The 13,993-nt window shown below is 35.5% G+C and overlaps 2 protein-coding genes and 1 pseudogene across 2 annotated transcripts; 2 read left to right on the top strand and 1 right to left on the bottom strand.

Annotated features, from left to right (window-relative positions):
- Positions 1–247: 247 nt before the first annotated feature.
- Positions 248–2,044, top strand: LOC120145764 (zinc finger protein SHOOT GRAVITROPISM 5-like). The gene is made up of 3 exons (XM_039159513.1): positions 248–701; positions 805–1,204; positions 1,285–2,044. Exons 1-3 carry the CDS (start codon positions 590–592, stop codon positions 1,949–1,951), a joined length of 1,179 nt encoding a protein of 392 aa, XP_039015444.1. The 5' UTR covers positions 248–589; the 3' UTR covers positions 1,952–2,044.
- A 390-nt stretch (positions 2,045–2,434) lies between these two features.
- Positions 2,435–6,330, top strand: LOC120145618 (annotated as a pseudogene).
- Positions 6,331–10,517: 4,187 nt separating this feature from the next.
- Positions 10,518–13,279, bottom strand: LOC120145763 (transmembrane 9 superfamily member 3). The gene is made up of 7 exons (XM_039159512.1): positions 13,069–13,279; positions 12,808–12,848; positions 12,136–12,721; positions 11,903–12,040; positions 11,612–11,768; positions 11,027–11,511; positions 10,518–10,930 (listed from the first exon to the last, which is right to left on the bottom strand). The coding sequence occupies exons 1-7, from the start codon at positions 13,227–13,229 to the stop codon at positions 10,711–10,713; spliced, it is 1,788 nt and encodes a 595-aa protein (XP_039015443.1). The 5' UTR covers positions 13,230–13,279; the 3' UTR covers positions 10,518–10,710.
- Between the last annotated feature and the right edge of the window lie 714 nt (positions 13,280–13,993).

Genomic DNA, 13,993 nt, shown 5'->3' on the forward strand with positions numbered 1-13,993 from the left:
ATACTATCTAGTAGAAGTGATTGCAACCTTCTTGAAAGTGACGAATCGTGTTTCCTTCATCTTTCCAAAACAAAGTACTAATTAGGTTTTTAGTTCACATTTTCTTCTTAACCCAACAGAACAATCCATTTTTTCCCAGATTTTTTTTCCTCAAAGAAAAGGTCAGGTGGAAATAGAAGAGAGGTATGGATATATATATATATATATATATTAGAAATATAAATTCATGCAAATTATACTGTGTGATTGAATAATGACTGTTTTCTTGTGGGGATGTTCTTTTGCTTCTGTCGAAATGCCTGTGTTATTATGTGGGTGTGGGCTCTCTCTCTCTGTCTGAGCTTCTTCTCTTTCTTTCAAAGTAGCTTTATATAACCCAAAGGCTCCTTTTTCATTTTCAAGGAAAGTTGATATATTTGCAGAAAGCAATAGCTTTTCTTCTTCTCCATGTTCCCCTCTCTCTCTTGGGATCAGTAAAGGCTGAATTTTTTCACCCTCCCCCACTAGCTCCACCACCTGTACAGCTAAAAGGAAGATTGATTGATTGGTTTTTCAGTTCAAAAAACCGATCACTCGAGCTCCATACTTAATGTTGGACGACAACACTTCGATTTCAGTTTCAGCTCTTCATGTTCCAACTTCTTCCTCTGTGGAAAACGGGGCCACACAGAAAAGAAAAAGGAAGCCGGCAGGCACACCAGGTTTCGTACTGGTGGACTGACTGTGTTTCATCTTTAAATTGATTAGACGGTTACCCTATTGATTGATGCATGCTGTTGTTTTTTGTTGTTGTTTTGTTTGTAGATCCTGATGCGGAGGTGGTTTCTTTGTCGCCCAAGACGTTGTTGGAATCAGACAGGTACGTTTGTGAGATCTGTAACCAAGGGTTTCAGAGGGACCAGAACCTTCAAATGCATAGGAGGAGACATAAGGTGCCATGGAAGTTGCTGAAGAGGGAATCACAGGAAGTGAAGAAGAGGGTTTTCGTTTGTCCCGAGCCGACATGCTTGCACCATGACCCTTGTCATGCTCTGGGAGATCTGGTCGGGATCAAGAAACATTTCAGGAGGAAACACAGCAATCAGAAGCAATGGGTTTGCGAGAAATGTTCCAAAGGGTACGCCGTTCATTCGGATTACAAGGCTCATCTCAAAACCTGTGGCACCCGAGGCCATTCTTGTGACTGTGGCCGTGTCTTCTCCAGGTTCGCTTTCAATTTTCATTACACAAAAAGTTGAAACCTAGTTCGTATGATCCAACGTAATCTCATGTTGTCTTTTTCAGGGTGGAGAGTTTCATCGAACACCAAGATGTTTGCACAGTTCGACGGGTTCAACCCGACCAGCTGCAGGCGTCTCAAACGGCGTCGAGCACTAGTCCTTCGAGCGATGCTGCTAACTTCAGCATCGCTCTGTTGCGTGGATTGCCGATGTTGAAATCAACCGAGCCTGTTTTCATGTATGCGTCCACTTCAGACCATCAGCAGCACCAACAGCAACACAATCTCGAACTCCAACTCCTACCGACGAGGGATTCGGATGAGAATTACGCTACTCATTTGAAGCTATCGATAGGATCAGTCGAAGAAAAGCATGAAACGACATTGGAAACCACCAGAATGAAAGAGTTCGCGGGCGGACAGCTTAAGTTAGCCATGGCTGAGAACGCCTATGCCGAAAAGGCTAGACAAGAAGCCAAGAGGCAGATCGAGATGGCCGAGCTCGAGTTCTCAAGTGCAAAGAGGATAAGGCAACAAGCACAAACCGAACTCGAGAAAGCTCAAGCCTTGAAAGAACAAGCCACAAAGAATATCAGTGCTACCATCATGCAAATCACTTGTCAAACTTGCAAACACCAGTTCCAAACATCGACAGCCGTGGTTCCAGACGATGAAACCTCACTTGTTATGAGCTATATGTCTTCAGCCACTACAGAGGGTGAAGGAGAATGATAAAACAAAAATCCCACTACCTAGCCCTTAAAAAAACATCATTGTTCTTGATCTGCAGGTTGAGTTTTTCTTTGCTTATTCAAGTAGTCTTTCCAAACATTGCAATCTAGATGAGATTCTGATATGAACAAATTAATCATGCCCCTGAGATCTCATTGCAGTGCTATATTATCTGCAGCTATGCCATGTGAATGTTTTAAAACATCTGTACTAGCCTAAGACCCTCCAATAATAATCATAAACTCGAACCAAATCGAACCCTAATTAAACATAAATGACTTTCTCTGCATAACCCTTGGGGACCATTTTAGATAGAAAATTGGAAGGAACCATTCAAAGATGGTGACCCATGGATTCAAACTCCAAAATTGAACATTAGAAAAGCAAGAGAGAGAGGGAGAGAAGTGGAAAGAAATGCCATTTTCATTGCATTTGAGTCCTTTTAAACGGCTGTAAATTAAAATTCAGAAGAACAAAAACGCCATGTTTTTCAGTGCCACAGTTGAAATGGTTATACGCAGGCAATAGTCCTTGTCAAACATAAACAACACATGCAATTCACATAAAAACACAGACAGAGACACACACTCTTTCTCTCTCATTCACACACTTTATCAGTTGCAGAATATAGCAGAGTGGTCAGCCAAGCAGCAGCAGCTATGCCAGACACACACACTGCCATTTTTTTTCATTTAACTTTTTTTTAAGACAAAACTTACCTTCTTCAACAATTCAAACAATTCAACAATGAGGGAAAATCACTACATATTTAGGGTTTTTTTGTTTAATGGGATTAAGGGTTATTAGATTTTTGGGTTTGGGACCACGGGGAGCTGTTTCCTCACCTTTTAATGAAGTTTCCTTTCTCTTTTTGTTCATTGGATGGCTATACTTTTATTTTTTATTTAACATTTAGTTTGTTTATTTTAGTACCTACCGTTAAAAACTTAATGTGTTTAGTACCTAAACTATCAATTTTAGTCTGTTTTAGTACCTAAACTTTCATTTTTTATAAAAAAAAATTAACTTTAAATTTTGAACGATGTATTAAAATGAAACAAAAAATAAACTTTAGGTATGATTTGAAAATTTGAAAGTTTAAATACTAAATTGGACCAAAACTGATAGTTTAAGTACTAAACACATAATTTACCCTTAATAGTAAAGAGGTTCTAGAAATTTTAAAACTTTATATTTGAGTCCCATCATATCATTTGTCAAGATAATTAGATTTAATTCGTTGAGTATTTATTGATAAGGACGAATACAATTCAAGTTCTATTAAAAATAAAAATAAAATAAAATTTTAAGTTAATTGGACTGTATTATTCTAGTTATTCAAATTTTGAAATTAAATTATTTGATTTTTACGTTTAAATTGTGTTGAAATAACTCCCATAGAATTAAATAAAAAATTAGAATCAATAGCAAATGGATGGGCTTTGTTTGGTCCACAACACAAAGTTTAGGCCAACTACCAGTTAAGACCCTTTTAACTTTTGGTATAACCGTACAGAGTGGATCCATACTAATATTTAAAAGGCTTATATTATAAATAAATAAAAAATAACCCCAGTACCGAAAATTTTTATAATATACGATTTAATCATTTTTTTTGGATTTGCAAAATAACAAACAAAATCGCAACGCGATTTCAAATTCACAACACGAACTCCAATTTCGCAACACAGTTTTGTAACTCACTTTTGGAACTCAGGCTTGGCCTTTCTTCTAACTATCTCACCGGTGTGATACCTCCCGAGTTGGGGAATGCATGTGACTCACTTTTGGAACTCAGGCTTTCTTACAACAACTTATCAAGTCTTGTTCCTGCTTCATTGTTTTCATGTTTTTATCTGCAGGTACTTGATTTGTCTAATAACAACATAACAGGTCCTTTCCCGGATTCTATCCTTCGGAATTTTAGTGCATTAGAGGCCTTGTTATTGAGTAATAATATCATATTCGGACCGTTCTCGTCTTCAATTTCGTATTGTAAGAGCTTGAGAGTTGTGTATTTTAGTTCGAATAAATTCTTGGGGATCATTCCACCAGATATATGCCCTGGAGCTGCAGCACTTGAGGAGCTAAAGATCCCAGACAATCTTGTAACAGGACAGATCCCATCTCAACTGTCACAATGTCCCCGTTTAAGGACAGTTGATTTGAGTTTAAACTATCTCAACGGCTCGATTCCAGCGGAGTTAGGGACACTTGAGAATCTTGAGCAACTGATAGCATGGTTTAATGACTTGGAGAGACAAATCCCGAAAGAATTGGGAAAACGCAGTAAATTGAAAGATCTAAACCTTAACAACAATCGACTCGGTGGAGAGATTCCTGTTGAGTTATCCAGCTGCAGCAATCTCGAATGGATATCTCTCACGAGCAACGAACTCAATGGTTCAATCCCTCGGAAATTCGGCATGTTGTCAAGGTTAGCAGTTCTTCAGCTCGCTAACAATAGCTTGAGTGGTGAAATACCAGGAGAGCTAGGGAACTGCACCAACTTGGTTTGGTTAGATATAAACAGCAACGAGCTCACTGGAGAAATTCCACCGAGACTCGGCCGGCAGCTCGGGGCGAAATCCTTCAGCGGAATCCATTCAAGTAACACTCTGGTGTTCGTACGAAATGTGGGGAATTCGTGTACAGGTGTAGGAGGGCTGTTGGAGGTTACTGGTATCAGACCCGAAAGACTGTTGCAGATACCAAACTTAAAAAGTTGTGATTTTACAAGGATGTATTTGGGTCCAGTGCCGAGCCTTTTCACACAATACCAGACGTTGGAGTATTTGGATCTCTCCTACAACAAGCTTCATGGGAAAATCCTGGACGAAATAAGCTAAATGATAGCCTTACAAGTTCTTGAATTAGCACATAATCAGCTATCCGGATAGATTCCCTTGTCGCTTGGCCAGGTGAGGAACTTAGGTGTGTTTGATGCAACACATAACAGGTTGCAGGGGTAAATCCCAGAATCATTCTCGAACCTATATTTCCTGGTGCATATTGACTTGTCGTATAATGAATTAACCGGACCGATTTCACAACGGGGTCAGCTGAGTACAATTCCAACATTTCAGTATGCTAATAATCCGGGGCTTTGCGGAGTTCCATTGCCTGAATGTCGAAATGGAAATAATCAAGCTCCCACAAGCTCAGACTTAGATGGCAAAAGAAGTAGGAAGCCTGCTGCTGTCTCATGGGCTAATAGCATTGTCCTTGGGGTCTTTATATCCATTGCATCTATATGCATTCTTATTGTATGGGCAATCGCAATGCGTGAGAGGCGGAGGGAAGCCGAGGAAGTCAAGATGCTTAATAGGTTGCAAGCAGTTCATGCAGCTACCACATGGAAGATGAAGAAAGAGAAAGAACCGCTGAGCATCAATGTCGCCACGTTTCAGAGGCAGTTAAGGAAGCTAAAGTTTTCCACACTTATTGAGGCCACAAATTGTTTCTCAGCAACAAGTCTCATAGGTAGCGGTGGGTTTGGAGAAGTCTTTAAAGCCACTTTGAAGGATGGTTCGAGTGTCCCGATCAAGAAGCTTATTCGATTGAGTTGCCAAGGCGATCGAGAATTCATGGCTGAAATGGAAATGTTGGGGAAGATAAAGCATAAGAATCTTGTGCCATTGTTGGGATACTACATGATTGGAGAGGAAAGGCTGCTCGTGTATGAGTTCATAGAGTATGTCAATCTCGAAGAAATGCTCCACGGAAGAGCAAAGGCGAGAGACCGGCGGATACTAACATGGGAGGAACGGAAAAAGATTGCCCGAGGAGCAGCTAAATGACTCTGTTTTCTCCACCACAATTACATCCCTCATATCATACATAGAGACATGAAGTCAAGTAATGTGTTATTAGACCATGAAGTGGAAGCCAGGGTCTCAGATTTCGGCATGGCAAGGCTCATAAGTGCTCTTGACACTCACTTAAGCGTGAACACACTTGTAGGCACACCCGGTTATGTCCCTCCGGAATACTACCAAAGCTTCCTATGCATGGCAAAGGGCGATGTCTATTCCCTTGGAGTTGTACTCCTGGAACTCTTGACTGGAAAGCGCCCCACTGATAAAGAGGATTTCGGGGACACCAACTTGGTTGGATGGGTAAAACTGAAGGTGAGGGAACAAAAACACATGGAAGCGATAGACCCGGAAATATTGTTGGCAGCAGAAGAAACCGACGAAGCAGAAGCAGAAGCAGAAGAAGTTAAAGAGATGATGACGTACTTGGAGATAACATTGCAATGCATCGACGACTTCCCTTCGAAAAGGCCTAACATGTTGCAGGTGGTGGCATTGCTAAGAGAGCTGATGCCTGGATCAGCCAACGGAAGCAGTAACTGTAGTACCCCAAATTTTGACTAGTGACTAAAATGTAAGTTTTGAAAGTTTGATGGATAAATTATAAACTTTGTAAAAGTTTAGGTACCAAAAATATAATTTTAAAAAGCAATAGATTTTAGCCCCTAAATGAATAGTTTAGCCTAAAACAAGGATTTTTGTAGGGAATCAGATTTTTAGTACGAGATTTGTGTTAAAAGCTATAAAGAGATAAAGTTCAGTATTAAAATTGGATAATCGAATCGAATTAAAATTTTATAAAAATGTGAAGGATGTTAGAAAATGGTTGGAAATATTATATCCATATTTTATATAAAAGAAATTTGGCTCAGAATAGTGTAATCTTTCAGATTTGGTCGAACAGTAGAATTTTAGTGACTAAAGTGCAATTTTCAAAAATTACATGACCAAAGTGAAAAGTAAAAGTAAAGTTAATTCATCTTTGACTAAGGAATATTTTAATGGAAGATAATGAAATGACATTTAGTAATTATCAAATTTCATTAATGGTATTTTTGGGATTTCTCATTAATTAAATTTTAAATTCAATTATATTATTAAAGTGCCATGTGTCAAGGTTAATAAAATATTAGATTAAAAAAGAAAATTAGCAAAAAATCAGCTCATTCTTCAAGCTTGGCCGAAACAACCATTTCTCCAAGGGAAACATTTTATTTTTGATTTTTAAGCTTACATGATTGATTTTTGGACTAAGTTATGAATTAAAGAATTAATCAACATGAAATTCTTCATCATTTGGTATCAATATTTCATAGTGAAGATGCTTATATGTTGAGGTTGAAGGTTAGGGTTTATGTAGGGTTTTTGGAGTTCGAAGAATTAATGAAAGATTATTATGTTTTTTATGTTGAAGATTAATTTTCAAGCATGTATGATGTTTAAAATCAAGTGTAGAATGATTTAAAGCATTTGGCCTAATTAGGGTTTTGGTGATTGATTGGATTTTGGTTCAATTTGATGTTGTGTTGATTAGAATAACATGAATTTGAAGTAAGGAAGTTGAATTCAGGCTTGAAATTGAATGAAAAGCTAGTCTTATGATCATAGTGACATGCAACCATTTGGGAAAATTTAGGGGAAAATATTGATTTTTTTTATGGTCTAGAATTGATATTAGAACTGTTATATGTGACTTAGAGATCAATTTGGAGCCTTGAGTTAGTAAAAGGGTTAATATACAAGTTTTGAGAATTGTGGGATATTATTGCAAGAATGTAATATTTGAAGGGTTAATGCTGGAAATTTAAGTTGGAAAGTTGTTTGGAACCAAATTTCAAATTTGGTAAAATTTGAGGGTGGAATTTGAAAAGTCTCAAAATTATGGGGACTTGATTTTAAGTTTATTAAATGTGGAAGTATCATTTGAGTAAATTATTGTAATTCTGGAAATTTATTTAATAGGTTGATTTTTGGGTTTAATTCTTAAGTTGATATTTAATTCTAGGTTTATCAGTTGTGTGGTTGAATTTGAAAAGTCTAAGAAAGTTTAGGATGAAATTGCAAGCTTTTGAATGTTTAAGTGTTGATTTGAATATTTTATTGAGGTGCTGAAAATTTTATGAGATTAACATAAAATGGTCATAATGGTGAATGGTCATTATGGATTAAATAGGAAAGTTGATACGAATTCTAAAAAGAATCTATAATTAGTGGTTGGATTATGAAATCAATAAAAGTTGAAGAGTTGATAGTGAAACGAAATATTCATTGAATTTAAGGAATGTTTTGAGAAGTTTGATATTACGATGGAAGTACGATTTAGTTTTATATCAATTTAAGTATCAGATTTATTTTTATCGAAATTTTATATTTAAATTTAGATTATGTTAGTTCGATACTAACGAATAGTTTGAATATTCTATGTTATTATATGACGTCGTCAGTTCACGGTAAATTTAGTGATTCAAGTAGCTTGAAAGGGAATGAAAAAGTGTCAGATTGAGAAGATTATCGCGGAGAAGATTTGATAGCAAGGCAAATGTGAGTGCATTTCATTTGTATATATGTTTCGACCAAGCATTGACTTGCGATTAGCCAGTGTCGAAATTACGTTAAGAGGTGACTCCTAGTATTATGTGAAGTGTGATTCAAGTTGATATGTTTATTTAGTAAGCTAATAAAACTAGTGAATAAGTCAATGACACTAGTTGGTAAAATCTGCCTAGAAATTATGTTTTGAACAGTAAATTTAAAAAATCATCAAAAAATCTACAAAAATTATTAGAGGATGAATCTTATACCATTGAATTTGTCTATTAGTTTAAAATAAACGATAACTTATTTCGAGAAGTATATAAAAGATATGAACTTTTAATTAGTGATATGTCAGAAAATAGGACAACAGATTTTGTCCAAAACAGCTTCTGACAATCAACTTTAAAAATCCGCTATAGATTGTACAAGTGGAATTAGATGGAGTGCCTTATATAGTTAGATTCATATTTGAGTATAGTTTTCAGTGGTGCAAACAGAATAATTTTTCAATATAAATATTAATACAGAATAATATTTCTTTGAAGGTTGTACAAACTGCTAGAATATGAAATTTCAATAAATTGTGTAGTGGAATCAAATTTTTAATGCTTAGTGAGGCTTATATTTGATTTATAAGTAAATAGTTCAAATGATTCTAGTTTATTTATTTAAGTACTCTGATCGATGACGACTTGCGATAAGTCAACTTCATTTTATTTTCCAGTATGCTTTATAAATTTTTAGTATGAAATATTTATATAATATTTTACTTTTCATCAAGTTTTATGAATGATTTTATGTATGAATTGTCCAAATATGATATTTATGATGATGAATTCTAAATATTTACAATTTTCATATGATTTTAAGTTATCAAATATTTACAGTTATCAGATGATTTTTATTTATCAGATGTTTACAGTTATAAGATGTTTTACAATTATTAAACGTAGATGAATAAATGATTTTATGATGATAAATATAAGCTCATTGTATGTTGCATTGAGAGTCATAGGTACATTTGACATATCATTAAGTGAATGTTTATCAGCTATCAGTTCAGTTTTGGTACATTCGTGTACCAATGTTCAGCACCGTTGGTGCTCAGGTTATGATTGTATTGAAGTGCATCATATCGCAGTTTCAGTTATGATTCGGCGCCATGTTGTGCCTAGTGCGCACCTTATACTCATATACCTTGTAATCTCTTACATATACATTTGACTATAACAGTAAGTGTGGAAGTTATGATAGTATATAAAAGAAAAAACATATAATTGAAAAGAAAGTTATGAAATATGTTGGAATGAAAAGAACAAAAGTTATTTATTATATTTAATGATGACTTACATGATTTTTGATAAAATCGTGAGATGATGATTTTCAGAAAGAAAGCATTCTGAATAGTCCGGTTTGAAGTTTTAATTGTTTTTTATTTAAATTTTCAATTTATTGTTTATATTTTTATGTATTTTATGTTTTAGCTATATTTCAGACTCACTAAGTTTAACTTAGCATGTGATGATTTTCATACGTAGGTTCGAATAAAGTAGTGGACATGAATTGAGGAGTTTGCCAGCATTTTATGGAAAATCAAACCTACCGACAGTATCAGTAAGACATCCTAACTTTGACTTATTAGTGACACATACATTATATATGTTGGGTTGTTTTATCAGATTTATTTTAAAAGGGTTTGTAATAGTAATTATGGATTATTTTATTTAGTTTTGTCTAATTTTAGTATTAATCTTATTTATGAGTGAATAATGTAAATGTTATATTTTAAATGGTTTAAAATCAAGAGGTATTAGGCAGTTGTATTTGAATATAAAACAACACTGAACTGTTAGTTCGGATTAGTTTCAATGATAAACAATATTTTATAAATTTATATGATTAAGAAAAAAAACTTTTTAAAGATAAAAAATTATTAAATAAAACAAAATTTTTAAGTATTTAAGTTCAGTCAGTTGAATTGATATGACATATTTAACTCTTATTACGAGATATATTGAGATGATGTAATATCTTTATCTCGTATTACGAGATATACACGGGCTAAAGGTGTTTCAAGTTTTGAGCACGACAAGTATCTATGACAAATAAAACATATGATCAACATTCGAATTCGAATCCGCATTTATAGTAAAAAATAATACATTTTTCTCTTGAAAAGAGCCAAAGATGTATAAAACAACTTAACAGAAACCTACAAAGACAAATCTGTCACATGGAAATTGATTACATACAATCCATATATTAATAAACACAAGATTTTGTAGATCTCCCATTAGGCATGATCAAAGCATGCCTCGTTTGCTACCTAACAACAATTATGGCACTCTTCCACTTAATTTTATAACCAAAATCATAGAATTTTTCCATGGCAACAGGCTAGGAATCCCGCTACTCGCACTTGATAGACCTGTATATGTGGCGGACGAAGAGAAGTGATGCGCGGAAACCAACAGTCCCGAGCATGAGGAAGAATCCATAGCAGATGCAGGCCATGTAACCAAAGAAGAACGACGTTTGCATAAAACCAGACATATCGGATCGTGCATGGTAGTAATACAAGCAGTAGGCATAGATAAAGATGCCAGTTGATCCACCACATAGGAAAGACCTGTTACGAATTAAGTACCCGATATGAGACGATATTTCAAAATTGCAATGTGAAAAGCAATTGGGAGACGAATGCAGAGATAGAGAGTTTATGTACCTCCACCACCATTCATGATCTTCAGCAGCAAGTTGGAAATATGTCAAAGCAACAGTAATAAAAGCAGTGACGATCAGAAGGATTATGAAGACGATAAACAAGATGCTGTATATGGTATAAATCCTGTGGCCCCAGACACTCGCAAATATGTAGTAAAGCTCGATGTAGATAGCACTAAATGGAAGAAATCCAGCCATTGCCATCTGAGGAATGGCACTCCTGTACCAAGGCAGTGGGGGAATCTCTCGAGGATATTTAGTGGTGCGGCAAGGAGCTTGGAACTCAGCCTTGCTATTTTTGCCAGCGATACCACCCAGAACAAGCAACGGAGATGTCACAAGTGTCCATATGAGGACAATTACTACGATAGTTCCAAAAGGTAGTGCGGCAGTTGCACTGTAAGCAATAGCAACTGTGTTAAGGAAGCAGAACGTAAGAAACAAGGGTCCGCAGAAAAGGCAGCCAGTCAATAACAGATTCCTAACCTGTTTATCAGAGAAATGTCAAATAAATTAGTCCACTTAGAGACCTAAAGCTTAGAAGCACCACATTAACATTTCATACTAAAAGACCGTCTAGACATACCCAGTTCGTCCCTTCAAGCTGACAGTAGAAAGAAGTTGCTACATAACCCGCAATCCCTGACGTGAGCGCATATATGACCACCAGGGCAGTAAACAGAGCTCCCCGGTTGTACGGATAAAAGACACCAACCAATGCCAGCATAAAAATGAAGATTGTTCTGATAGACATGCAAAGGTTCAAAGAAATTAGAGCAAGGGACACCAATAATTGACATATAGATCAGAATGTATTAAATGTTACTTCACAAATCTAAATGAAACATAAACACAAAACAGCAAGTAGGATCCTTACAAAGTGAAAAGCTGAGTTCCAGATCCAAGAGCAGCAGCAAACAGGGATTTGTACTTTGGGAAACGGAACACGTCTCCATGAATATACTTCCATCCAGTCTCTTCTTGGTCATCGGCTGCTTCTTCATCTTGACCATACCTTTCATGGCAAATCAAATATTTATAGCAACCAACAACAACAATGAAAGACAAAAAAATTATATATATATATATATAAGATATAATGGATCTCACTTAATGAAATCATTCTTCAAGACCCGCATGAGAATTGTTGCAAGGAAACCGGTCAAAAGTAGAACTGTCACACAAGAGTTAATAATCGAGAACCAATGTATCTCCAGATGATGCGGCAGAGAAGAGGACATGGAGTACTTGTCCATCCTCTTCTCAAAGGGAATATCGGTTTCCTTCCATTTCACAGTGTACATAAACTCAGCATCAACTTCCTTATCCTCGGTCAAGTCCACGAGCGAATGCGGATCCATCCATGTGCTGATCTCGATAACGCGATCCTTGTTATAAAGCACATCAAACTGGATATGCTTGTAAAGGTAATACTTGTACTCGCTGGGATCGGTTTTCCCTTCCTTATCAACTTTGCCTATAAAACCCCAAATTGGCAAATCATCATAGTACATTTGGAAATAATAATCTTTCTCGACCGCCTTTCGGAAAAACACGACCTCATCCTTGGAAAGCTTCTTCTTACAAACAACAGATGAATCCTTTTCCTCTCTAAAATTCAGTTTATAAGGAGCACTCACGAGCCGGTCTCCGTTCAATACCTCACCTAATGCTTCTTTCTTCTCCTTTACATGGTCTGAATTACATTAAAAACAACAACAACCCCATCTTATTAAGAATCTATATTAAATTGTTTAAGATCTAATTGGGAAAAAAACGAACCCGGAGAACAAAAAGGCAGATCAAAGTAACGATAGGTTTCACTGCAATCAAACAAACAAAACCAAAACATGTCAAATTTAAGAACAAACCCAATGCATAAAATGAAAAAAACAAAACAAAACAAAATGCTGAAAGTAACGAGATTCTTGCTCTAAATGTTCGAAACGTGAGTGCTGTTAAATGGGAATGAAGGTATCGAGTCAGAAAGGTAGTAACTCTCAGAACCAGTGAAGAAGAGAGGGAAATGAAAGGGTTAATTACCTGGGATTGTGGAAAGGGCCGACCTTGTTGGCGTATAGAGGGACGGGATCACCTTCCTTGTAACGGTGGTCGGAGGCGTCGGATCTAACATGGGAAAGACAGGAGAGGAACAAAACACCGAGGATTAAACCCGCCGGAAAATTGGCGCCGATGTTTTCCATATTGGGTCTGGATAAGGAGATGATCGGTAAGAGGCGTGAAGGGAAATGGTGAAAATTGACATGTATATATATATATATATATGAACGGAGAGCATGAAGACAGAACTGGGTGGATACGTCGGCAAATAATCACGTGCCGCAACTTTAATATACCACTAACAAAAAAGTATTATTAATATTGTTGTTATTTAAATAATAGAATTGATAAAAAATTATCAAAAATATTATTATTTTTATTGATTTTATTATTATTAGACGTTTTATCGATTTTGTTAACAAAATTAATAGTATTATCAATTTTGTTATTATTAGCTACTTTATTAGAAATATTAAAAAATATTGATGTTTTAAATAAAAATAATAATGTTTTAATTATTGTTTATCGGTGTCGTACTGTAGAATTTCCTAGATACATCACATATTATATATGGAGAAAAATAGCATTTCCATTTTTTTTTTAAATTATCTTATTTTATATATTTAAATTGGGTAAAGTACACAAAATGGTCTTTTGGTTATAAGGTATTGTTTAGTTGAGTCCATCGATTATTAAAAGTTACAAAATTGTCCTCCAACTTTATAACATTACTTTATTGAGTTCATCGGCTATTAAAAGTTATAAAATGATCATCCGACTTTTCATATATTGCAAACTCGTCCTTTTTCTCTAAAAGGTTAACGTTAATCTGAACTGGACGTTAACATGATGACTGTGATATGATAGTCGTTTGAGATTATAAGACTAAATTTTATCATATCTCAGT

This window comes from Hibiscus syriacus, unplaced genomic scaffold (genome assembly GCF_006381635.1).
Source record: "Hibiscus syriacus cultivar Baekdansim isolate YM2019G1 unplaced genomic scaffold, ASM638163v2 tig00110893_pilon, whole genome shotgun sequence".
Taxonomy (NCBI): Eukaryota; Viridiplantae; Streptophyta; class Magnoliopsida; order Malvales; family Malvaceae; genus Hibiscus; species Hibiscus syriacus.

Excerpts from the sequence above, each read along its gene's own strand:
- LOC120145764 (XM_039159513.1), top strand. The coding sequence starts at position 590 with ATGTTGGACGACAACACTTCGATTTCAGTTTCAGCTCTTCATGTTCCA. Across the intron at positions 702-804 it reads GAAGCCGGCAGGCACACCAG|ATCCTGATGCGGAGGTGGTT; the intron begins GTTTCGTACTGG and ends TTTTGTTTGTAG. Across the intron at positions 1,205-1,284 it reads TGTGGCCGTGTCTTCTCCAG|GGTGGAGAGTTTCATCGAAC; the intron begins GTTCGCTTTCAA and ends TGTCTTTTTCAG.
- LOC120145763 (XM_039159512.1), bottom strand. The coding sequence starts at position 13,229 with ATGGAAAACATCGGCGCCAATTTTCCGGCGGGTTTAATCCTCGGTGTT. Across the intron at positions 12,722-12,807 it reads TCTGCCTTTTTGTTCTCCGG|ACCATGTAAAGGAGAAGAAA; the intron begins GTTCGTTTTTTT and ends AATGTAATTCAG. Across the intron at positions 11,769-11,902 it reads GGAACTCAGCTTTTCACTTT|AACAATCTTCATTTTTATGC; the intron begins GTAAGGATCCTA and ends CATGTCTATCAG.